This window comes from Lactuca serriola, chromosome 7, assembly GCF_051521515.1.
Source record: "Lactuca serriola cultivar US96UC23 chromosome 7, Lser_US96UC23_V15, whole genome shotgun sequence".
Lineage (NCBI taxonomy): Eukaryota > Viridiplantae > Streptophyta > Magnoliopsida > Asterales > Asteraceae > Lactuca > Lactuca serriola.
The window spans coordinates 144,053,805-144,080,578 of NC_136414.1; the positions used below are offsets into that span (position 1 = coordinate 144,053,805).

The 26,774-nt window shown below is 38.3% G+C and overlaps 2 protein-coding genes and 1 long non-coding RNA gene across 3 annotated transcripts; 1 reads left to right on the forward strand and 2 right to left on the reverse strand.

Moving 5' to 3' along the window:
• Positions 1–608: 608 nt before the first annotated feature.
• Positions 609–4,012, forward strand: LOC145062311 (G-type lectin S-receptor-like serine/threonine-protein kinase At4g27290). The gene is made up of 7 exons (XM_079009927.1): positions 609–1,969; positions 2,047–2,184; positions 2,327–2,472; positions 2,568–2,778; positions 2,852–3,089; positions 3,178–3,328; positions 3,545–4,012. The coding sequence occupies exons 1-7, from the start codon at positions 667–669 to the stop codon at positions 3,830–3,832; spliced, it is 2,475 nt and encodes an 824-aa protein (XP_078866053.1). The 5' UTR covers positions 609–666; the 3' UTR covers positions 3,833–4,012.
• Positions 4,013–5,643: 1,631 nt separating this feature from the next.
• LOC145062549 (uncharacterized) lies at positions 5,644–6,711 on the reverse strand. Its single transcript, XR_013687601.1, has 4 exons — positions 6,447–6,711; positions 6,297–6,364; positions 5,990–6,211; positions 5,644–5,872 (listed from the first exon to the last, which is right to left on the reverse strand). It is a non-coding gene; the product is annotated as an uncharacterized LOC145062549 (long non-coding RNA).
• Positions 6,712–14,481: 7,770 nt separating this feature from the next.
• On the reverse strand, positions 14,482–16,823 carry LOC145064424 (uncharacterized). Its single transcript, XM_079011881.1, has 5 exons — positions 16,287–16,823; positions 15,805–15,869; positions 15,560–15,651; positions 15,054–15,512; positions 14,482–14,951 (listed from the first exon to the last, which is right to left on the reverse strand). The coding sequence occupies exons 1-5, from the start codon at positions 16,821–16,823 to the stop codon at positions 14,482–14,484; spliced, it is 1,623 nt and encodes a 540-aa protein (XP_078868007.1).
• Positions 16,824–26,774: the final 9,951 nt, after the last annotated feature.

Below are 26,774 nucleotides of genomic sequence, written 5' to 3' on the forward strand. Positions count from 1 at the left end.
TTTAATTTATTTAAATAAACACACCACCAATCTCACTCTCTCACCTTATCTTACCTACCCCACCATTTTTTCCTATTTAAATAATAGTATTTTTATGTAAGATAGAGACCAAACGCGTAACAAAAACAAATAGTAGAGACCAAGCGCGTAACAAAAACAAACAGTAGGGACTTTCCGAGTTAAAAAAATAAGTTAGGGACCAAACACGCAAATTACCCCAAACCATAGGAACCATTCGTGTAATTTACTCTGTATTTTATTTTTATCCATTTTCCTACTTATAAGAAGGAGAATTAAGAAAAAAATTTAATAGATTCCACCTATCATTATTAGTTGGAAATGTATAGAAATAAAACAACTTCCTAATCACTATGGTTTAATAAATTCTATATATCATTAAGTTGCAAATGAGTAGAAACAAAATATACAAGCATATTAAGCATATTAAATTTCCATATGTAAATGTCTACAAGTCAAGTTTTCAAAGCTGAGGTATCAAGTCAAAGATGTGTTGCTAATTTTCAAAGTACGTTTTCTATGTTATTTGATGGGAAGTTGAATAGTCTTTCGTGGTTGAAAAGAGTCGACTAACAAAAGTACGCTACAATTTTTCTACCAAAAGTATATACGTCTACCATCATTTCAAGAACACATCATCATTCATCAATGGAGGTTTATCGCATTATCCTTGTGTTGCTCTCCGGCCTTACATTCTTCATCTTGTCATGTTCTTCTACAGTAGATAGATTACATATAAACCAACCAATCAAAGATGGAAACACCATTGTTTCACATGGTGAGATGTACGAACTCGGCTTTTTTAGCCCAGGAAAGTCCAAGAATCGCTACCTAGGAATATGGTACAAGAAGATATCAACTTTTACAGTTGTATGGGTTGCAAACAGGGAGACACCAATCAGCGACACATCTGGTGTCTTTCATGTCACTAAACAAGGAACCCTAATGATATCAAGTGGAAACAATACGCTCATTTGGTCATCCAACTTGACTATATCTTCCGTTATTAACCCCGTTGCACAGCTTTTAGACAATGGAAATCTTGTGGTGTGGGATGAGTTATATAGAAACAAAGAAAAACTCATCTGGCAAAGCTTTGATTACCCTGGTAACACTTTACTTCCAGGAGTGAAACTAGGGAAAGATTTGATATCAGGAAGAGAGTGGTTCTTAACATCATGGAAAAACCCTAATGATCCTTCTAAAGGTTTGCATAAATTTTGGGTAGACACAAATGGGTATCCACAGATTTTTGTGGGAGAAGCTCAAGATGTTCAAACGTGGATCAGGATTGGACCATGGAATGGTATTGGGTTTCAAGGTCTTCCTGTAGACAACATGAATCCAATTTTCTACGTAGAATTTGTTCTCAATGAGAAAGAAATATATTATACATATAAAGTTAAGAGTCCAACGTCTATTCAAAGGTTTATTTTGGTGTGGGATGGCATAGCACGAAGGCTACAGTGGATTAAAAGAACCCAAGAATGGGTCGGGTATGGGAATGTGTTAGTTGATTCTTGTAGTCGTTATGGACCATGTGGTCCTTTTGGAAGCTGTAGTATTAAAAGTTCTCTTCCTTGTAGTTGTTTGGAAGGTTTTGAACCAAAAGTCCATGAAGAATGGAATGCATGGGATTGGTCAAATGGGTGTCAACGTAAAAAGGCATTAGATAATTTAGATTGTAGGACTTCGAATTCGGATGTGTTTCATAAAATTTCAGGAGTGATTTTTCCAGATACACGTGGCTCATGGTATAACAAGAGTATGAATCTTGGAGAATGTGAGGTGGTTTGTAGAATGAATTGTTCTTGTTCTGCTTTTGCTCATTTAGATATCAGAAATGGTGGAAGTGGATGTTTGCTTTGGTTTGATGAGCTTATGGATGTTAGAGAATATGATGATGATCATCAAGAACTTTACATAAGAATGGCAGCCTCTGAGTTATCAGGTATACAAATTTTATTGTAAAGGTTGAATGTATTCGTTTTGATTTGTAACTTTACTAATTATTTTAATATTCATTAGGAAAAGGGAAATTCGGCTTCAACAAGAAGAAGGGAGAACTTGCCATGGTGCTATCAGTTTCATCAGTTGCATTGCTTCTGGCTGCAGTAGTATATGCATGTATAAAGAGAATGAGAAGGCTTCATAAAATGGGAAGAGGTAAAACAAGTGATTGATTCTTCTTCAAGAAATGAAACATGAACAAGTTAACACTTAACATTACCAATTAAGTGTTTTTAAGAGTATGATTTTTGGCAGATTCGTGTAAACATGAGAAATTGAAGATGAGTTTTTTTTGTAGGAAGCAAGGATAAAGATCATATGAGTGTTCACATGGAAAACCTTGATGAGCTACCGTTTTTTAGCCTGATTAAAATAGCTGAGGCTACCAATAACTTTAACATTGATAACAAGATTGGAGAAGGTGGTTTTGGTCCCGTTTACAAGGTAATTAACCTGATGATTCTTTTGAGATAAAATGCAATACATGTCTTTATTAACCAAGTAATATTCGAATAATTATCTCCAATATTTATATGTAGGGTGTGTTGGAAAACGGGAGAGTAGTCGCTGTAAAGCGGCTCTCAGAAACATCCCAACAAGGACTTGATGAGTTCCAAAATGAAGTCATTTGTATTGCCAAACTTCAGCATCGAAATCTTGTGAAGCTTCTTGGATATTGCATTCATGGAAATGAAAGGATTCTAATTTATGAATACATGGATCACAAAAGCTTGGACTCGTTTCTATTTGGTTTGACTCGTTCTAATGCCTTGCTTTCTCATTTGTAACAACATGCATAAACTAAGTAATTCGTATTTCACAGATGAAACTAGAAGTTCGATGCTTGATTGGCCTCAACGTTTTCACATTATCCATGGTATAGCTCGAGGTATTCTTTATCTACATCAAGATTCACGCCTTCAAATCATCCATAGAGATCTCAAGGCAGGTAATATCTTGTTGGATAGTGAAATGAATCCAAAGATATCTGACTTTGGCCTAGCTCGAAAGTTTGTAGGACAAGATGCCATTGCTAAGACAAAGAAGGTCCTTGGAACACAGTAAGAATCCATAAAACATTATGCAATACAAATGAATGCGAATTCAAAATTCCACTAATCTTTTTTTATTAAATAAATTTGGTTGCAGTGGATACATTTCTCCGGAGTATGCAGTACATGGGCGTATCTCTATAAAGTCAGATGTTTTTAGCTTCGGTGTTGTTGTGTTGGAGATTGTGAGTGGGAAGAAAAACAGAGGATTCTCTCATGAGGGTCATAGTGACAACCTTCTTGGACATGTAAGTTAATCTTGTAGACTAAAAAGGACAAGAAATAACTATATTTTGTAAATATATGTTGAGGCTTATATTAACTCTCCAAAAGAACCCTTGTGGAGATAATGAGAATTCCAACATATATAGCCCTTTATAAGACTGTATCATACCCTTTATAAGACTGTATCATACTGATATAGGATACACTAACATATTTTTCTGATATTTGGATTTATTCAGGCGTGGAGACTATATAAAGAAGGAAAGTCCATTGAACTCGTGAGTGCATGTTTACGCAACTCTTGTGTCATGTCTGAAGTACTACGATCAATACATGTTGGATTATTGTGTGTGCAACATCATGCAGAAGATAGACCAACTATGTTGTCAGTAGTTCTGATGCTCATTAGTGAGGGGGCATTGCCTCCACCTAAACAACCGGCTTTTTTCACCGAAGATAGTTACCATGAAGTTGATAATGTTTCATCCCCAATGGAATACACAATTACATTATTACATGCTAGATAGAAAACATGTGTCTGTAGTATACTAACTTTTTAACCATATATTCAAGGTAACTATCAAGTCTTTGGAACGAGTGACATCATGAGCATTTCCAAGACATTTCTTTTAGTAGCATGTATGAAAAGTATTAATGGCAAAATCAAGCTTGAAAGTTTGTGATCTAATTTTCTTCAATATTTTGAATAGTACAACACATTTTGGACTCGATTTACCCTTTTAGCAAAACCTCATCATACCTTTCAAAAGTGATACATGTCTTGGTATGTGTTGGCACACTACTCGAACTAGGGGTGTGAATTTGGACTGAACGGGACTAGACTGGTTTGGTAGAAATTGGTGGACCTTGGACTGAACCTGTTGAGGCTCACCGAGTCCAGGTCCTGGGTTTTTCGGTTCTTGTACCCATTGGACCGATACAACTTTAGGTGTTTACGGTACAACTCCTTGAAACCCTACCGAAAGCTAGTTTATCTATGACGACGTAAGGGTGAGCATTTGGAAGCTAGTTTATCTATTACGACGTAGGGGTGAGCATTTAGATTGAACCGGATTGTCTCTTGGACCAGACCGGTTAGGCAGAAATTGGCGGGCCTTGGACCGGACCTATTGAGGCTACCGAGTCCAGGTCCGATCCAGAGGTTCAAATGCTCATCCCTACCTCGAACTGTCCAATGATTTTTCTCAATACTTTTTTTTCAATTGCTAAAACCACAATTTTTGTTGATATTATCCATAAATCAGATGGATACGTACAAAAACTCATATTTCACTAATTTTGGTAATCACTCAAGGTCTTGAACAATCGTATACTCTTCCGTAACGTGCTTTTTGTTTAGTGTCTAAAACATAAAGTGTCCATGAGGATTATTCCAAAATGAATTTATTAAAACCCAAACACATCTCCCTATTCTAATAAAAGAATAAGTTTAATCTCATATTGACAAGTGTCATGCAATTAGAACCCTCATTAATATTATATATCTCCCTATTCTAATAAAAGAATATGTTTAATCTCATATTGACAAATGTCATGCAATTAGAACCCTCATTAATGTTATATATAATTTATCATGCCACTTGTCAACCTATTAAATATTCATTTCAAATTTCAAATTTTTAATTTTCCACTCTAACTTTATTAAATTAATAATTGATTCTTCATTTTAAATTTCAAAATTTAAAATTTCTTTCTTTAATTATATTAAATTAATAACGTTAGATTAAAAAATTAAATAAAATTAATATAAATTATAAAATGATATAACTCCACGTATTTATTTAAATCAACGATTATAATTTTATATAACTAAAAAAATATCTCTTAAGTAATAATTTATTTAAAATAATTGATTAATAATTTTGATTTTTTAATACGAAAGTTTAATTTTATAACCGTGGTTACGGGTTATAAACTAATGGAAGAAATATAAATAAATCTACTCTAATAAATGAAGGTTTTTTTGCTACTTGTCATACTCTAATTCAATTTGCCACATGTAATTTTATAGTAATTTTAAATTAATTTTTATTCCACTTGTCATTTTATGGTTTTTCTATTTTATTAAATGTCAAATATTATTTAAATCTAATAATAAATGCATATCAATTTTATTAATGGACTTTCCTTCTAATTTCAAAATTACTAAATTAAAGTTTCATTTATTTCCTTTATTTATTTATTTAAATTATTTGTTTAAATTTAAAAGAGAAAAAAAACACTTTAATTTTTATAATTCAATTTTCACTTTTCTTATAAATTCAAACTTCTCAAATATTTTGAATTTATATTAATTTTTTTTTAAATAAACCATGGGTCTCACACCTAGTACGTAAAATAAACATACACAATCCATAATAAATCCAAATTCTATTACTATCAAATACCTTATATTCTACTTCTAACAAATTATATCTTTGCAACTTGTTTATAGGACAATGAAGGTGAACAAGTTCAAAACATATAAATCAACGAATGAATACTCACTTCTTGTGATGTCATATTGTTCGAAAATTTCTGAAAAAAACTTGCATGATGCCTTCTGCCTAACCAGTATTAACAGGAACATAAAAGTTAAAATGAATGTTAAATAATATTTCACTGTCATAATTTCACAATGTATATTGTTATTTTGTGTTAGATATTAAAAAAAAAAGTATTACCTTAACTCTTTCACAATTTCCATGGCATACTTAATTGTTAAGCTATTGATTGGACATGATGAAACAGGGGTGTGTACAAAGGGTAGGATCGTCATTACCAACATACACAACCTTTATAATGTAATCAAAGGAGCTATAGAATTAGTCTCCAAGCTTGGTGCATAATTTCATCATTGACAAAGAGTTGTGATGTGTTATCAATAGAGGGTCTTCGAATGAAATCTGCATAAATTATGTAATTTTAGATCAGGGAAACTTCAATTTTTTTCCTCTGTTTAACAAAAAACAAGAAATTGAAGAAATTCACCAAGAGTTTGACGCAAGATATCAAGAAATCTATTCCCTGCAGCTACTAGCTCCTCATATTTGGTAACCCTAAGTGTTACATTACATAAATTTTTAAAGAGAATGTAGGCATGAATATTTGTTTTTGTTATGAACGGAAAACAGCACTAACCTTGCCATGAAATGTGAAAAAATGGGGAAAATTTTCTCTTTTATTTCAGAGTTCAATCTGGTTTCTTCTGTTTCCATTCTGCAGAACTAATTGGAAGGTCGAGTGTGAGATTAAGAGTCGTGATGGCGTCTGCGTCAAACAGAAATCCCTGATTCGTGATTGGCTGACTGCGTTTCGACGACAGCCCGAGACCAACGGTGATGAGACCGCTGTGAGAGTCGGAAATCGGGAGAATCGGAGGTTGAGAGCTGTTTAGGAGAAATTATTGAAATCATCTTTTGACATTCCAAAATTTGTAGTGTCTTTATTTATTTATTTATTTATTTTTTATCTTATTTTTATTTGTACCGTAATAGAAAATGACTATAATATTTTTATTATTTTCTTTTTTCTTTTTATTATTTTTTAGTTAAAGGAAATGAATTAATCGATTTAAACTCACTTGCACTCCCCCTCCGGCTCCCACATCGGCCACCATTAGTCATTGCCAACCGCCACCGAAAAATAGATACAAGTACTATAATACCACAAGAATTGAACCTCAAACAATTATTAGGTTACAACAAAATATGCGGAAAACACTTAGCAATTAAGGACACATGCAACCTAAAAGGATACATGTCTTCACATTAAGGCAACATACTTTGAATAACAAAATCTAATATACATCCTAGTAATTTCGAAAATTAGAAACTAAAGATACACATCTCAAACTTGTTATAGCAAACAAGTTGCTTCAATCCTTCATTTGAAGAGCTTTGAAAGCTAGCACCAAAAGGATGGTGACTCTAATGACTCATACCCAAACTCTAGAACTAGAAGACATTTGAGGAGATGTATAAATTTCGTTCATAAGCTTCTAAGCAAGAGTATTTACGAAAATTGATGCCCAATGGGCCTTATTTATAGTTTAGGTAACTTAGGGACAAAACAAGATTTGAATAATTAAATAATGGATTTAATTCCAATTCAAATCCTTTCATTATTAACATCCGAGAGGCTTCTGGAAACCCTTGAAGAGCTCTCAAAATGTCCACCCTAGGATGGTTCTAGATTGCCTCTTTTGTTCAACTATTGAACAATTGCAATTCACCTCTTGCATCTTCAGTTAATTCCAATTAATCCCAATTTAATTCAAGATTAATTCTGATTAATAATTAATCAATTCTAATTGATGTCATGTTAATTTATTAATCATATAAATTAACAAATCGATTATTTTAACAATTGATATCATATTAATTTATTAATCACATAACAAATTAACAAATCAACTATCTATTTCCGGTTAATATATAATCATATAATATATTAATAAATCATTTCCTCATAATTTTCAATTAGTTTATTAATCATATAATAATCTAATAAATCATACTCTTTTTATAAATGTCATTCTAATCAAGTTTTAGTTATGAGGGCAACCTAAAAAGGACTTTGCTTCCAGTTACAAGAATATACTAATTTAGTTATTGCTTAAACAACTTAATCTAATAGTCTCCTACTTGGATAAGTCTGTAACTACAACTGCAAGTATAGACCTTGAACTAAACAACAAAGAGTGCTTTCCAAAGCCACTGTCGAACTCTGATTTAAATCAAACGTTGACCCTAAGATAAGTAATCAGGCATTCCTTCGTTTTACAAGATATCGTATAAACTGAGTTATGGATTAAATGATCAATCTCAAGTTCATTTATTTGTTTCCCGATTTCCCAATTTGTCATAAATTTAGACTACAAAATCGAACGTATTAATTTAGTCTGGACCAGGCGCCTGGTTTTCATACATAAACTTAAATCACCGAGGGACCCAAAAATATCGCTTTTCCTAATAAGTGTTAGTCCAAAAAATTATGGATCCAATTCAGTAATCAATGAAGTTAATTGCAATCAAAGTGAAATGTAGAAGAAGTAGAAGTAAGATCAAGCATGCACACATCTATTACGAATAAATGTCAAGTACACCTTGAGAAAGTACAATCACAGCAGTGATCAACCCCAAAAGTACAATCTGACACAAATAAGTTACTATAAATAGTACCCCCACCAGCACATGAGTGTGCAGCCATACACGTGTGTGCGGCCGCACACACATGTGTGGCTGCACACATACAAGTTCAAGTCACTACATTACTATACAAACACTGACACCCTGATTAGATCTATACAAAATTTATGCCTAGCTCAAACCACAATATTATGGACCTTCAATCTCCCCCTTGGTTTGAGACTAGCATAGTGTTGAACTTCATTCATTTGGCTTCTCGGCTGGCTTCTCATACAACTTTAGATCCGATCTTCCCATCAAGCCTATCCACATTCTTCCATTGATGATTGTAGCCACCATTGCAGTGAATTCTTTAGCAGCAGCTTCCATGACGTTTTTTCTGCAAATGATCTGATGACGAGCTAGAGTCCGGATATCCCTCTCTCTAAATCGAAGAAGATCTTTGGCATTTATCAATCTCAGAAATTGTTCTCGATCCTTGAGTTTAATGGCAACAGTTGCAGTTTCGTCATCATAGGCCCAAAATTCCATATTATCAAGATATCCCTCATGAAAGTGTTGAGGGATAGGAATTTCCTTTTGTTGCTTAGTTGCAGGCCAGAGTATGATCTTCATGGGTTCGCTTGATTCCGGATCAAGAACTTCTTTGTCTTTTCTATATAAAGCTCTTGCAGTCTTCATTGATGGAAAATTTTCTCTGACTTGTTTGTCTAGAAACCTTTTGAAGTTAGAGACACTGGGATCTTCAGTGGGATTATGGAATGGGGCCCTGGATAATTCGGCTAGATCATTTTTGGTCCAAGAGTTGAAATCGTGGGTGCTTTTGTAACACTCAGATACTCCTGAGTTTCGCTTTACAACCCACAAATTCGTCTCTGGATCAAAGGCCCACATTCGGATTCCGGATCTGTCTCCATACTCGTCACCGAACTTTCTTTTCTTCAAATATGTTACGGTCAAAACATGGTCTTTTGCCTTGCGATTTTCATTAGAGTTTTTCATGAATAAAAGGTCTTCGCTTTGATTGGTAGTTACAATTCTTTTGCCCAGTTTGATTGTGATTCTGGCTCTGCTTCCTTCTGGTTCTTTTTCAAACCTGTTGACAATGGTGGTTGTTCTTGGAGCAGGTGGGTTGACAGGAAGATCATCAGTTGCAGAATGTGATTGAACTGTGGGAGGATCAACTATTCCGTGTGGCTGTTGGAAGAGGGCTTTGACTTTTTCACCGAATGCATCGTACAAAACGTTCTTGAGATTGAAATAATTGGCTGATACGGATCCAAGACTTGTTTGCAGATCTTTAATTTGTTTGGTCTTTTCTTCATCCTTCGCCCTGAGCTCAAAAATGTATGTAGTGAGCTGATCCATCTGAATTGACTTTTCGATGAGCTCTTGACTGAGAATCCCAATCTCCTCTCGAAGATTAGGCAAAGAAGATTTGTCATCACCTGTCCGTCCCTCCCTAAATGATATTCCTTTCCCGCGTGAGGAGGTTGGACTAGATTGTGCCAGATGTTTTACCAATCTAATAGAAGCTTCATCTAATGAAGGTCGAGTGGGAGAATATTCTGGAATGGATGAGGATCCACCAGTCTCAAACATGGTACTTAGACCTTCATCAGTTTGTTTTGGAGGAGAGTGAGCAGTGATAGCAGTGATTGTTGAAAGAACTTGAGGTGCACTTCTTACAGCGGGTACCTCCAGACTTGCAAGAGATTGGCTTGTTTTCATGGAAGTCTGAGGTTGAGTTGAGTCAGGGATGACTGGAACAAAAGTTGAGATGGATGACACAGAGGGAGGAATCTCTGATGTCACATCTCCTTGGCTTGATGCGACCTCCAAGGGCTTTGAAGAAGAGAGCAGAATCTTGAGAACATTTCCTTCATCTCTAGTCTTGGTTGCCGAAGAAACAACTTCATCGACATTATTAACACGGCTGCTGGGAATTCCAAGAAAAGAACCAAAAGTTTCATCACCAAGATCAAACTCTATGTTTGTTGGAATGTCGTCATTGATCCCCGTAAAGTCAATTTCTTTTAAAAACTCTACATCATCATAAAGATCATCATCATCATCCTCTCGAGTAGATTTTGATTCATTTGCTTTCTGAAGATCATGCTCATCAGCCACACAAGCTGTGGGAGAGTCATGAATCTCCTCCACTTTTGGCTCGGAGGGAGAATGAAAACTATCTTCATTTTTCATCGGAATGGATTGCTCTTCTGATTCTTCTCTATCATTCTCTTTAAAAATTCCAAATTTTATCAATGGAAATTTTCCTTCAAACACAAATTTCCCGCCTCTCTTTTGTTTCATTAGTCCAAAAGCACTTGGACCAATGGATTTGAAATCCAAGGTATCATTTCCTCTCTGCAGCTCGGGGTGAGTCACATTAAGGATGATTTGCAAAAATCTTGGATACATCAAGAATTTGTCCCTTTTGCTCCCTTCAAGGTTTAGAATCATTTCATTCATTATAAATTTTGAGAAATTGAACTCAAATCCTGCAGCCAATGCTGCAATGGCACCGGTATTGGCCAGAGAGATCTTGTTTGCTCCTGATCTCCTGCCGGAAATGCGGCTCATGAACACATGAGCCAAATACCTCCAACACGGAGGAAGCAACTTCTTGATTGTAGGGGGAAAGGTTCCCTCATATCCCATGTGCTCTAAGACATCCTGAGTTTGATGAATGTCAATCTCCATGGTGTACTCAGGTCTGTCCTCTATTTGGAGAGATTCTCTAATGATGCTCTCTATTACTTGAATTTTCTTGTCTTCGATTGTTGCTTCAACAAACTTTTCACCCTGATCATTCTTCTTCATAAAAGCATTCCTCCAGAAACCCTTAATCAGACCCTGGTAGATAGCAGGGCATGTAGTTAGAGCATGGACCAAGCAGGATTTCTTCAAACCATCCACAATGAATTTCAAGTCATTGTGAGCTGTAGGAGGGTCTTCGAGAAAAATGGCGGAGTTGTGAGCCTTAGCAAATTCCATGTCTCCCATCTTAATCTGAAAATAAACACACAAAATCATTAGGACAAAATTATAAAAAATGATGCAACCGCACATAGAATTGCACACAGCCGCACACTAGCAAGTGTGTATCCATTTATGCGTGTGCGGCCGCACAGGCTCAACCGCTTATAATATTATACAGCCGCGCACGCCGTATGCGGTTGCACTCGAATTCAAATAGATTGTCCTTGATTCAATAGCAAACGATGGGAGATTTTCATAAAAATAATCAAAATATTGAGTCGTGTTCATGAAGATTACCAGGTAAATGCTTTGATTTCAAGAAAAATTGGAATATTCAAAGAGTTTGAGAGAGAATGGATGTGTGTGCGGTTGAGACAAGAGACAATGACGGTGAGGAACTCACCGCACACACCCTATATATATATATATATATATATATATATATATATATATATATAATTTCATTTCCTCCCCCTCACCTTTTTAATAAATAAAACCGAGGCCCATACTCACCATTTTTCAAAAGCAAACCATTGTGAGGATTTAAGAGACTAAATTTATTATTCCTAAGGATTTAAAAATTAAAAACTAAAAGAAAACTTATTAACTAAGATAAAAATAAAATAAAAAATAAAAATAAAAAATAAAAATAAAAAAAAGAATAGACTAAAATAAAATTGGAAATACTATTAACGACAAGGAATTAAAATTTAATTTTAGTCCTATATAAATTGTTTTAACCTATTGAGATTTAGGGATCAAAGTTTTTAGACAACCTTTATCCGCTTGTCAGTGCCTTCTATCTTCACGTCTTTGTCTGATTGATCGTCGGTATTGTTGTCCACTTAAACACGAAAAATTGTGACAAAATTAGGACATACTATAAGTGACAAGATAATGTGATCCTGAGTTCCTAGATATTATATCTGATCCTAAGTTCTAGATACTATATCTTAAGGACCATTCAGCTGACGGCGACCAGGGATATTGTTGTCCACCTAAATTGAGCAGCGAGATCTATAGACAATCTTTGAGTGTTCAATTTTAATTATACTGGAACATGTTTCCCGCTTCCAGATATGCCCCGGTAATCAAGGACTTCCAGAGTACTCCTTACATCGGATGACCAGACCATCATTAGGGGAGAAGATAGATTCAGAGTATTATCACTTATAGTGCATATGCTGTGTATCAGGTCGGATTGTTAGTCACGCAAAGGAGATAGCATATGGCTAACAGATAAGAGGAATTTCATATATATATATATATATATATATATATATATATATATATATAATATGTAGAGAAATAGAGTTGCATATGTTACAGTCCAGGTCGAATCTCTTCCAATCACGCAGAGGAGGTAACATATGACTAACAGACAGAAAGAAAGAAAATGATTTTCTACAAACCTAATTTATCGGAATTTACCAATTGCCCCATCAATACCGGAATTAAGGATAGAATCCGCACATGGAGGAAAAGTTAAACCACGGTTCCAGATATGGGTTCATTTAATGTGACGAGTAGATTCTCATATATATCTCCCTGCTCAACCTATCCAAGCGTCGTATTGTCAGGCTAAACGGATCTAAGTAGGTCAAGATTTGTCAAGTCTATAAATTTCCTAAGTTCAGCTCTGCCTAGTCATGTCCATTTAAAATTTTCGTGCCTACCGACGCATCAAACCAGAGCATAGACCCTTCAACTTTGGGTACGTTACGCAGACTTAGATTGCCTGTTATCACATGATCATATCACTTCCCAAAACATCTCCCTCAGGCACATTCTATAACCAACATAATTTCTTTTTGTTTTTCTGATTTTCTAATGTTTTTGGATTTTCTAATTTTTTATGTTTTTGGATTTTCTAATTTTTTTTTGTTTTTGGATTTTCTAATTTTTTATGTTTTTGGATTTTCTAATTTTTTTATTTTTGGATTTTCTAATTTTCTCCCCCTAAATTTGTGCATAAAAAAATAAAAAGAGAGAAAAAAATGCGCAAATTTATCCTAAGGTAGACAAAAAAATTAATCCTCAAAACGGATCATTTTTAGAAAATTAACCAGCACATCGAATCGAACTTTGTTAAATGGCTTGGTGAACAGATCTGCTACATTATTATCAGAGCGGACCTGTTCTAGCCGAATGAGCGAACGCTCATAACATTCTCTGATAAAATGTATCTTGATGTCAATGTGCTTGGTTTTTGAGTGCTGGACCGGGTTTTTGGCAATTTGGATGGCAGCCTCATTATCACAGAAAAGAGGGGTTTCTTGAAAATTCAAACCGTAGTCCAATAGCTGATGTTGGATCTAGATGACTTGTGAACAACAAGCAGACACAACGACATACTCCGCTTCTGCTGTTGAGGTGGAAATGGTATGTTGCTTCTTACACTGCCATGAAACCAATCTATCGCCTAGAAATTGGCATCCTCCAGAAGTCGATTTTCTATCAAGCTCACACCCGCCATAGTTGCTGTCTGCAAAAGCGTAAAGGTCAAATTCTGGATTTTTCGGATACCAAAGACCCAGTTTTGGGCACCCTTTGAGATACCGAAAAATCCGTTTAACAGCAAGTAAATGAGAGAGTTTAGGATTAGCTTGGTAGCAAGCACATTGACAGACCGCAAACATTATGTCTGGGCGACTGGCAGTTAGATACATGAGTGATCCGATCATTGATCGATAATGCGTCTGATCTACGGATTCACCCTCAAGATCAGGGGTCAGAAGAGGTCTTTCCGCCATGGGTGTAAGAGCAGGTTTCGCGTCTCGGAACCCAAACTTCTCCAGTACATCATCCACATACTTTGCTTGGTGAATAAGGATTCCGGTTAAAGATTGTTGGACCTGAAGCCCTATAAACATGGTCATCTCCCCAAGAGAACTCATCTCGAAACGATTCTTCATCACTGCTTCGAACTCTTTGCAAAGCTGTTGGCTTGTCGACCCGAAAATAATGTCGTCTACATAAATTTAAACCAAAATTTGATCTGGACCGACATGTTTGAGAAATAAGGTTTGATCAATGGTGCCTCAGGAATAGCCGTGGTTGAGCAAATACTGAGTCATGGTAGCATACCAAGCTCTAGGAGCTTGATGCAATCCATACAGAGCTTTGTCTAACTTGTAAACATGGTTTGGAAGTTTTGAGTTAACGAAACCGGGTGGTTGATCAACGTAAATCTCCTCCTTGACCTTGCCGTACAAGAAAGCCGTCTTGACATCCATTTGGTATACGGTGAAGTTCATATAGGAAGCATAAGCAAGAAAGATATGAATGGCTTTCAAACGAGCGTCCGGAGCATAAACTTCCGTATAATCAACACCCTCAACTTGCCGAAACCCTCGAACCACTAATCTCGCCTTGTTGCGCACAATTACACCGAAGTCGTCTTGTTTATTCCGAAGGACCCATCGGGTGTCAAGAAATTTCTTTCCTTTTGGCAGCTCCACCAACGTCCATACCCCGAGCTTCTCAAATTGATTAAGTTCATCATGCATGGCTTCAACCCAGCTGGGCTCATTCAGATCCATTTCAACATTTTTGGGCTCAATCTGAGAAATAAAGCAAGAATAGAGACACGTATTAACATCTCCACTCTGACTTCTAGTTTGAACATCGGCGCCCAGCTGGCCAATGACGTTCTTTATAGGATGGTCGCGCTGAATGCGTGCAGGGATCTCGTAGCTGATATCATTGACAGAGACTGGAAGAGTATGAATGTTAACCACTCCATCATTTGCTGTGTGATTTACAGAAGATGAACAAAGTTCGTTCGGAGGATCTGCTACAAAATCTTCAGCAATACTTTCTGGAAAGAGAAGTTCCATTAGATTTGAAGTTACAGCGGAAGTCTCGTGGTTTATGAACTCTCTTTCCACTAGAGTTAGAGGAGTAGCAACAACATTAGGAGAAGGTTGTTGAGGAGAAGACTCAGAAGATTCAGTGTGAACAGAGGGCACCATTGGAGGATCAGAATAAATCAGTGGTGGTCGGTAGACAACTTCATCTTCTTCATCTTCAATAATGATCTTCAAATTTGACGTAGATCCTTCTTGATTACCTGAGAACACATTGAATGATTTGAAAAGAGATGTGTAATCAAATAACCAATCAGACCCACTCTTGCATCTGTCTCATTTTCTTTAAGCCAACGAACATCGAAAGATTCTACAATCTGTTTTGTCTCCTTGTTGTAAACCCTGTAAGCATTTCGAGCAGCATAACCAACAAAGTAACAGTCATCGGCTTTTGCATTGAATTTGGGGTTGGATTCCAAGTGAAGAAGGGTGCAAGGGCAGCCAAATACTCAGAAATAGCTGACAGATGGCTTGTGTCCGTATAGAATTTCGTACGGTGTTTTCATTCTGGCTTTGTTGATCAGCACACGATTCTGAACGTAGCACGCAATGTTAATCGCCTATGCCCAGAAGAACACAGGAAGCTTGGAGTCATAGAACATCGTCCTTGCAGCGTATTTTAGATTTCGATTCCGATGTTCGGCAACCCCGTTTTGTTGAGGTGTTCGAACGGAACTGAACTGACGCACAATCCCTTTCTCAACGCAGAAATGGTCAAGAGTAGCATTTTTGAATTATGTTCCATTATCAGTACATAATGCTTTCACTCGATTTTTGGTCTGATTTGCAATCATCACAATGAATCTTTTGATGAGGTCAGGGATCACAGCTTTGTTGGACAAAAAGAAAACCTAATTGAATTGAGAGTAATCGTCTATCACAACAAGGCAATATGAGTTATGATTTATGCTGAGAACATTAACCGGACCAAATAAATCCATATGTAACAACTCGAGCACTTGACTTATGGAGTTTACCTGCTTTGGAAAGTGTGGTTTCCGATGATGTTTTCCCTGAGTGCATGAAACACATTTTTCAATAGTAATGAAATCTTTGATAGGCAACCCTCGGAACAGTTCATTCTTCGCAAGCCGATTCAAGTTCTTTGCATTCGCATGACCGAGACGACGATGCCACAGCATCGCATTTTGTTCAGAAGCTTTGGAGAAGAGACAAGTGACATCGTCCGGGAAATTGCTATTCATGTCTATAATGTAGGCATTTCCATCCCGCTTAGATCTTACAAGAATCCAATCTTCAGGGATGACAATACCAGGCTTTAAGATCAGACACTCCTTATCTGTGAAATGAGTGGAGTAGCCCTTGTCACATATCTGGGATACACTCAGCAATCTGTGGTTCAGTTTAGGAGCAAAGTTAACATTCTCAAAATTCAGCACTCCATTTGAAACAGTTCCTTTTTGAGTAATTTTTCCGCCCTCTCCGCCCGCAAAGGAAACATATCCTCCATTAAAAGTTTGAATGTCATGCAGTTGGGATATGTCTCCAGTCATGTGCCGGGAGCAGCCGCTGTCGACATACCAAGGTCTGACGACATTCCTCCGCAACTATCCCTGCACGATGAGCGGAATCATTTAGTTTTGGGGACCCATGTCATCACAATCCTGGGTTGACCCTTTCATTTCATAGATTTTTCATTTGATTCTTTCTTTTCTTTTGATTTAGAGGTGAATGGTGACTGATCTGAAGTTGATTTTGAAGGTGATTTTGGTATCCACTGAAAGTTAGGTTTTGAAAATTTGTTAGTTTGTTTCGAGCCGGTGGATTTTCTATTTGAAGAGTTTGAAGATCCGGTCTTGCTCTTTGGCAATTTCAACTTAGGCTTAGCCTGAGTTGATTTTGGCAAACTCCTATTGTTTTTACGAAAAACCTGTTTATTCTTTTGAGACTTTTTCATTTTCAAGTCACCATTTCGAGAATGAGTTCTGGGGGTTTTTCTAGTTAAAGATCGTCCCCGAAATTCATTCTCTCCTCTTTTTGTTGTATGAGAAACAAACATCCGGTTCATACATTTTCTTGCAATGTGTCCAGTAGTGCCACAGTTAAAACAAATTTGTTTATTAGCAATGGTTTTGGCACTGCTGTTGACAAATTTATTCTTCTTATTTTCATTATTAACACTTCCACACTTGCAAGATCCATCACAGGATTTTGAAGCAGATGTGGAAGGTGTAGAGACATTCAAATCAGATTTATCAGTTTGATCAGAAACAACATCATCATTCACAGAAATATCAGACTGAAATAAAACACCACCAGACACAAAAACATTAGCATTTGTTTTTGACACAGACTCATCACAAGAATTAACACCATACTTAGACACATGATTATTTGACTCAAAAGTTTCAGCTTCATCCTCCCCCTGAACTATTGATATATCTGCACTTAAAGTAGAAACGTTAGTATGCAAACTCTCATTATTAGACTGTATTGCCTGCTCAGAAGCTGACTTTCCGTATACCATGTGAGGTTCTCTGTCAATTTCTTCTTGAGACAGGGGAATAACAGTGTAATTGTGATTAAAGGGAGGAGGGACACTCTCAAATCCTAGTCCAAATTTTATTTGATTTCCATGAGTGATCTCTCTCCAATGTGATTGTCCTTCGATTAATTTTGAAATCTTTTCACTTGACCCATCGTATTTTTTGAAATTAAATTCAGCTTTTTCAAAACAGTTTTTTAATGTGTCAAGTTCCGCGGTTACAGCAGCAAAATTTCTTTTGAGATGATCATAGTTCTCACATTTGTTGCTGTAATCCTCTTGCAACTTTTTAAAATCTTTTGTTTTATTTTCTAATTGAGTTTTTAAGGGCTTTTGATTTTTGCTAAGAGTATATCCCTCATATTTCAAGTCCTCGTTCTCTCTTTTGATTATCTCAATTTGATCTCTCAAAAACTTAATAGTTTTAATACAGGATTGAGAACAACCGAATTCACTAACCTCAGATTTGACCGGTTCAGGAGTGGTCTGCACCATGAATGCAAATTGCAAATTCATAATTTCCTCTTCTAGATCTGCTTCCATTTCTTCATCTTCATCCTTGACTTGAGCAAGATTTTCCTTTTCAGGTCCCGAAATGTTTAGGGCTTGAACTTGATCTTCCCAGCTAAACGATTGGGCCAACATTGCCATGTTTGCAGACTGATTATTTGAAGATGATCCTTTGTTGTTGCTGTGAACATAAGTTACTGGCACCATGGTTCTTTCAGAGTTCTCTCGTCGATCGGGTTTTGGGCATTCCCTTGCAAAGAGTCCTGGTTCATGACAATTGTAACAACATAACTTTCCTTTACTAAATCCCATCTTCTTGTCAGAATTTACACCCCAATTGTTTTTTTCCAGTCTTCTTTGAAAATTGTTTAGCCCTAAATACTGCCATTGCCATTTGCCAAGTAATATCCATCTCTTCCACATCTTCAGGGTGGATTTGGTCGAGATCAGTGAATGAGAGTTGTGGAGAGAGCTCTCCGGCAACAAAGGCATTGTAACAATTCACTAATCTAGTAGCTAGAGCCATATTTTCCTCCTTTTCACTTGCAGATGAACTTTGGGAACCAATTCCGTGAGATTGAACTGAAATTCCTGTGGAAGAACCAACACTAGAACTGACTTGAGATAGTTTTGAGATTGAGGGACTTGAGTTTGTTGCATTTGAGGAATGTTGTATGGTGTGGTTTGATGGACTGCATAAGGTTAAACTTGGGGAACATGAACTTGAGAATTTTGATGAGTGGTAAAGCTTGAGAAAGCAGTGTTGTTGTTTTGAATTCCAAGATTAGTTGTAGAGTACGAGTTGACATGGTTGATTTCTCTTTGTTTATCATCAAGATCGCAAGCTTTGATGATTGCCATTGTTTCGGCTAAGCTCAATCGGTTCAGGTCTTTTGTCTTTTTAATCACTGCGACATTCATGTCCCATGATTTTGGAAGAGAATTTAGCAGTTTTTTGTTGATTTCGGACCTAGTAACCATCACACCTGCGGAGCTCATTTCAGTGGTTAGTGTGATAAATCTTTGCAGTTGATTTTCCAAAGTTTCTCCAAATACGTAATTGAACATGTTGAATTTTTGTCGGAGCATGTCTTGTTGGCTTTGCTTCATGTCTTCATTTCGTTTGTAGACTTCTATGAGAGCTTCCCACAATGCTTTTGCTGACGTGTATTCACGAAATCCTTGTGCAATCTCAGGAGACAACGCCATGGTGAGTGTAGCGAGTGCCTTTTCTTGTTCCTCAACTCTTTCAAAGTCATCATTGTAATTTTCAATCTGTTTGTCAATTACAGTGCCATCTTCTAGAGTGGATGTAATCCGAATTGGTCCTCTTAAAATACTTCTCCAAATTTTGAAATCTTTCATCTTGATATATTTTTCAATTCAATATTTCCATTCAGGAAATCCTTCAGCTGACAGCAATCTGGGAATACGAGTAGTATTTCCCATAATTGCATCCAAATCCTGATGATCAATCATGCTTTGAGATTCCATTTTGACAAACTTAGGTGATTGTTACTGAACACACAATCTTTAACCGCACACAAGGTTTTACTCAGCCGCACACACAATCACAACCGCAGCAGCACACTCAACTTTAACCACACACTCAACTTCAACCGCACACTCACCTTCAACCGCACACACAACAGCAAAATAGTTGTAACCACACACACTAACAACAAACAATATTTAATCAACACATTCAACCGCACACCCAATCGTACACCCTTAACAACACACTCAGCCGCACACTCTCAACATCAAACAATTTTAGAATGCAACCATACACACTTCAACACAATACGCTCCACTGCACACACTTGGCAGCAAACCTTCAAACAGTGAACCGCACACCATCAACAGTGAGCCGCACACCGTCAACAGTGAACCACACACCTTCAAACAATTGACCGCACACTCCAAAACATTGAACAACACACGATTTTCTCAGATTTTTGATGAATACTTTACTTCAAACAATTTAAAACTATTTAAAACAGGAATCAAACAACAGTTCTTCGATCAACTTAGACAAATGTACTTCAAAAACAGTGGAATTTTGCAACCTCACACTCTAAAATACTTCAATTGATACCAAATTGGCTCTGATACCAATTGTTAGTCCCAAAAATTATGGATTCAATTCAGTAATCAATGAAGTTAATTGCAATCAAAGTGAAATGTAGAAGAAGTAGAAGTAAGATCAAGCATGCACACATCTATTACGAATAAATGTCAAGTACACCTTGAGAAAGTACAATCACAGCAGTGTTCAGCCCAAAAAGTACAATCTGACACAAATCAGTTACTATAAATAGTACCCCTACCAGCACATGAGTGTGCAGCCATACACGCATGTGCAGCCGCACACACATGTGTGGCTGCACACATACAAGTTCAAGTCACTACACTGCTATACAAACATTGACACCCTGATTAGATCTATACAAAATTTATGCCTAGCTCAAACCACAATATTATGGACCTTCAATAAGGCAAAAGGAACGAACAAACTTTGACTACATAACTGTAACCTTTAATCACCAAATCATACATGATAACATGTTTTATAACATCATGTTACTTGTTAGGGCAAGATCCTCAATCATACTTAGATCCCAGATCTTACAGAAACCTCAGGATCCTAACTTTTATTATTATTATGTCCTAACATATTTAATGACTATATTTCTAGTCTTATTCTTACATGTGCAGAAATGGTCAGCATAAGATTCATTCTCAATGAAGAAAGGTTTTAATCAGGCTTAAGACCCGGAAATACCAAGTCAAACCAATGTACTTATACTTATTCAAGAGGATCCTAAAAGTATAGGACTTTTAGTTACTTAGACTAGACTATAAATACACATGTACTATGTACACTACACACAACTAGACTTACTGCAACATTTGTATTCATATACTTACTTCCATTTCTGTAACTCACATTTCAATCAATACAATTAAACAAGGTTGGTGATTATTATCACCTCCCAAGGTTTTATGCTGGAGATCCTAACAAGGATAAACAGTTTTCCTTGTAAACCATTTGTGTGATTTTGTTCTCAATTCGATTCGATACTTATTTCAACTACAACACCACAATCTCGCATTCGCTTTGGTTGATATTCATTTGATTGATTTCTGACCAAAACAATTTGGTGCCCATCGTGGGGCCATGGTGTTCATAACTCTTGAAAGTGGAGTCTACACAACAAACCCTATCTTCTTCCTCTATTCCTATTATTTCCTAGAAAGATCTCCCACCACCTCCGAGCAGACCTCCTGGTTAAAGGAAAACTTCCAAAACATCGAAGAAGAGCGCTTCTCCAATTATTAGCCATGGGAATCCAGGATCCCAAGATCTTCCTGCTTCAATCTCTAACAACAAGCTCTTCTCCATGATGCATACATTAATGCAGAAGGTGAATCAGCAATAGGAAGATAATAGAACATTGCTCAAGGAGGTGGAAAGGTTAAGGGCAGAGATTCGTAAACCCCAAGAGGTGGCACCATCGATCTTGCAACCCAAGATCCTGAACTTTAACAACACAAGATCCTTAGGGAAACGCCCAGAGACTACAAGCTTAGGATCTGCAGATATTTACACTTGGGGTGTAACCCCAACCAATCAAGATCCCGTGATCCATGATCTTGACAAAACTTTCACTACTCCTTATAAAAAAATGCTGCTAACTTTTTTAACAATAATACTCTTACTAACTCTATGAACATTGATATAACACCATAAATTTCCAAAACAATTTTTCATTTTAAAATAATCGTGTAATTAAAAAAAACACTTTTCTTAAAATCTCATTCATAATCGAATTACAAAACATAACTCCATTTTCACTTGCATAATAAATCAGGATCCTCAAAACATGACTCTTTCTCTGGTGTGTACAATCGAGCAGGTGCCGTCCCGTGATCCTGAGAGAAACCTGAAACACATAACACAAAACACTGTAAGCACGAAGCTTAGTGAGTTCCCTAAAATACCACACATAACACATATTAGCCACTCGAGGCTATAACTCTGTGGGTTCGTGGACCCTACTCTGTGAACCTTCTGGTTCTAACTCTGTGAACCCTCCGGTTCTAACTCTGGGAACCTTCCGGTTCTAACTCTGTAAACATGCACAACATAAATCACATAGAAATAATGCAGTACAACACATAACATACATAGCATACAAATACTCTGTCACATAACTCCGGTGACCTACTCAAGGTAAAGTATAGTGAGAAGACTCACCTGGCAAGCAAGAAGCAGATATCCTCACGCTTGCATCTCGAACTCGCCACCATCTATCACATAAGGCAAAAGATCTCTTGAACATAGCTCTCGAGACTAGACTCAATCCTCTCTTGGCACCCTCTTAAGGGTAAAAGACCGTTTTACCCCCTTCTTGGTCCAAAGGCCACATTGCCGACCAAACCCTAAAAGTCAACAAAAGTCAACGGTCAAACTTTGACCCAACTCGCCGAGTGCACTCCGGTGACTCGGCGAGTACACACATGTCCACTAACTCTTTGTCCCGCTTGGTACGTTGAGTCCCTCCCTATGCTCAATGAGTCATACCAGACAGGAATCGCGGGGCCACCCCGACTCAACTCGCCGAGTCTCAGGAACAACTCGGCGAGTACCGCCTTGAACTCTAGTCCTCTAACCCCCTCCTGACTCACTGAGTCATCCCCCAACTCGGCAAGTCTATTCACTGAGCAATTTACGTGAAACCCTAACCCTACTCGCCGAGTCTCAAGAACAACTCGGCGAGTTCATGCCATGCACAAACTCTACTGACCTCCTGAGGTCAGATCTGTTTCCCCAAACCATAGATCTAGCCTCCCCAAGCATGAATGTCACGTAAAGTTCGAAACTTGATGCTTGTATAACCACAACAAGGCATCAAAAGGAGATTTAGTCCCAAAAATGGCAACCTAAGGCCAATAACTCCAAACCGGTCCATAAAGCTCCAAGGGTCAAGGTCTCTGGACCTCTTTGAGTCCAGACCCAAGGCACAAATTCGAAGAGGGACCATTTGCTCCACATAATCACTCTCCAAAGGGGTTAGAAAACCCTAAATCTAATGATCAACACCAAACTGAAGGAGGTTCGAACCATTACCTCAAAATGATGTCTCTAAACTCTGGAACTGCTTGAATTGCACCTCCTCTTTGCTTTTATCACCTTCTTCTTGCTAAACCAAGGGTTCAAGGATCAAAAAGTGACTTCTTCTCCCTCACAACGATTTGGCTCACTTAGGGTTCTCTCAAGGGACTGGTAGCCGCAATGGGAGGCTATAAGTGCCCTTAAATAGGCTCCAAACTTAGGGGATTAGTGTTTCATTAAACAGCGTGGACTCGCCGAGTCCGGACGTGAACCCGGATGAACATCCGCGACCCTACTCGGCGAGTCTTGGCTCCAACTCGCCGAGTTCCTCCTCAAACTCCAAAATAATTAAATAAAATGATATACTTGGGAATCAGGATGTTACAATTCTCCCCCACTAGAATCAGACTTCGCCCTCGAAGTCTCACTCTGGAAACAACTCTGGATGCTGCTTACGCATCTCGCGCTCCAGCTCCCAAGTAAGCTCTGACCCCTTCCGATGTTGCCACTGGACCTGCACCAGAGGCACCTCTTTGTTCCTCAAAACCTCGATCTTTCGATCCCGAATAGCCACTGGTCTCTCAACGTAGTTCAGGCCCACATCCACCTAAATATCCTCTAATGGAACTATTTCCGACTCATCGGCTATACACTTTCGCAGATGCGACACATGGAAAGTGTCATGGATCTGACCTAGCTCTGCAGGTAGCTCCAACCGGTAGGCTACCCTTCCTACCCTCACGATCACCCGAAAAAGACCGATATATCGGAGCCCCAACTTGCCCCTCTTCCTGAATCGTGTCACTCCTTTCCAAGGAGAGACCTTCAGGAGTACAAAGTCACCAGCCAAAAATTTGAGCTCGGACCGGCGCCTGTCTGCATAACTCTTCTGGCGACTCTGAGCGGTCAACAACCTCTGCCTGACCTGCTGTATCTGCTCTGACGTCTAAAGCACGATCTCTGTACTTCCCATCACACGTTGCCCTACCTCTCCCTAGCAAATGGGGTCCGATACCCCCTTCCCTACAACAGCTCAAAGGGTGGCATACTGATGCACTAATGATGGTTGTTGTTGTAGGAAAACTCTGCCAAGGGAAAATACGGGCCATAATTTCCTCCCGAAATCTAATACACATGCCCGAAGCATATCCTCGAGCATCTGAATCATTCGCTCGCTCCGAAGTGTCCATGGTAAACTCTAGCTCATTTCTCATATTCATCTTCGATACTGAGCACCAGGTCAGCTTTTGGCCCCACAGCTGAACCCCCAAAGGTCACACATAACATGATCCAAAATATCTCACTAACTTCTTCCCCGTGACCACTATCACGGCCCAGTGACATGCAAATCACGAAATTTCCTTTTCCTCATAAAAATACAATCCAATCGAAGATCGACTCAACTCTAACCTCTGGCGTTTGCTGCGCATTTTCTCCCACGCGCCTCGCTGACCCTCCCGACAGAGACGGAGACCCTAGTCTCGCCCCGGTTTAACCACTAGGCTCCATAAACTCAACACTAGGGCTACTCAAGCCTAAAACTCTTCTGCATCATGCACTTATCGGAGAGCACCCCATCATCACACTCTCTTGCCGTCTAGTGGGTACTGTGGCTTCCCGCAATATTACGACAGCCTCTGACTAGTGAGTAATACGGCTCCCCGTAGTATCACAACGCCAACTAACTAGTGAGTACTACGGCTCCCCGCAGTACCACGACTCCCTCCCTCTGACTTGTGAGTACTACGGCTCCCCGTAGCATCACAACACCCTCTAACTGGTGAATACTTCGGCTCCCCGTAGCTTCACCCTATACTCTCATTCTCATTACAACGCCACACTATGTTCACTAACTCATGCATCGTAGACTATCATAGATAGTTACACACACACTTGCCCCGATATGAATTACAGACTCTGGAGGCAACCGCCATAACACATAACCTACCTCTGCGGAGATCCACTTCCTTAAATAATCCCTCTTGATGACAATACACGAAGGGCTCCCATTGGAACCGTAGATACATGATACATCACTAGTCGTCTTAAACCCAAAACTCTAAATATCTCCGAAATCGGGACGCTATATGCGGAAACCACGGAACACCATAACAGAGCATCACAATGTCCTGCCTCTACCACTGATTCCCTTACTCTCAGCACCATACACATACAACAATACATTTCCTCTGAATCCCATAATAATTTCCTATTTCACTCAATGCGCAACTTCAGTGCATCCAAACACTCAATTGGAATACAAGGAAGGCGCTAACTCTTCAGAATACACTGATGATCCTCCGAGACCCTTTCCACTACTGCTCAAAATCCAAGCAAGAATACACATCCCAGCCCGGGAGTTGGCTACTCAACAATCTTTTACCCATATTTTAACCGAGAAGTTCTCAACTAACCAAACCATCATTACGAGTCTTCCACTTGAAACGACTCTGACCACCACCAGATTCCTGACCATTGACCACCCGTCGTGGAGAAACCTATCCTTCTCTCAGACATATACCCCATGCATTATCTCGCCTTGCACCTTTCCTTGATCACCAATGACCCTGATCTCATGAATTCAAGCCGTAGGTTTCTGTATCCAACCCCTAACCGCTCTTGCACAAATCTCTGGTTCTCTCAATAAACCACCCGATTCTCCCCCGCTTAGGGTTCGAACCATCACTATCTGACACACCAACAATCTCACAAACTATTTTCACCAGCAATAACGCACCTGCCCCTGGAAAGTGCTACGCAACGCCCTATAATCCCTTTTAAGGAAATCAATCGATCTCATATACTCTGAACCTCAGATGAAATCCTCAAGAACTTCTCATCACGACTGCCTCTAGTCGTTCCAAGTCTCGTACCAATCCAATACCAAACAACTCAACTGTACAATAACATCACTGACTCATAGACTGGACCACGAAATCATAATACTCCCCCACCTCGACTCATCAACCGACGTTCCAACACATGGATCATACCAAGAACAGGGACCCACTCCCACATTCAATACCCAACATAGATAGAAAAAAAACCACTACACTGATTAACTCGACTGGAGTCCCCACTGATACCTCTATAATACGCCCTACTATGCTCAAATAGGTGTAACGTGGTCCTCGACTATCTCAGTCCCAACTGACTATCTGCTCATGGTAAATCACTGCCTCGCGGCATACATGCTACCTGATACTCTGATGGAAAATCATCATTAATGACAACCTGCTGGGTTTACCCCCAAACCCCAAACTTAAACATCATGCCTCTCGTGTTTCGCACACGAACATAAATAGCACCACCCAGGTCATAGAAGGTGTC

Bases quoted from the DNA above. Each gene is read 5' to 3' on its own strand.
- LOC145062311 (XM_079009927.1), top strand. From the start codon at position 667: ATGGAGGTTTATCGCATTATCCTTGTGTTGCTCTCCGGCCTTACATTC. The intron at 2,185-2,326 runs GTAAAACAAGTG...TTTTTTTTGTAG, and splicing joins GCTTCATAAAATGGGAAGAG to GAAGCAAGGATAAAGATCAT. The intron at 2,779-2,851 runs GTTTGACTCGTT...CGTATTTCACAG, and splicing joins CTTGGACTCGTTTCTATTTG to ATGAAACTAGAAGTTCGATG.
- LOC145064424 (XM_079011881.1), bottom strand. From the start codon at position 16,823: ATGACTGGAGACATATCCCAACTGCATGACATTCAAACTTTTAATGGA. The intron at 15,652-15,804 runs GTACGAAATTCT...AAATGCTTACAG, and splicing joins AAAGCCAGAATGAAAACACC to GGTTTACAACAAGGAGACAA. The intron at 14,952-15,053 runs GTCAGAGTGGAG...GCTGGGTTGAAG, and splicing joins CGCCGATGTTCAAACTAGAA to CCATGCATGATGAACTTAAT.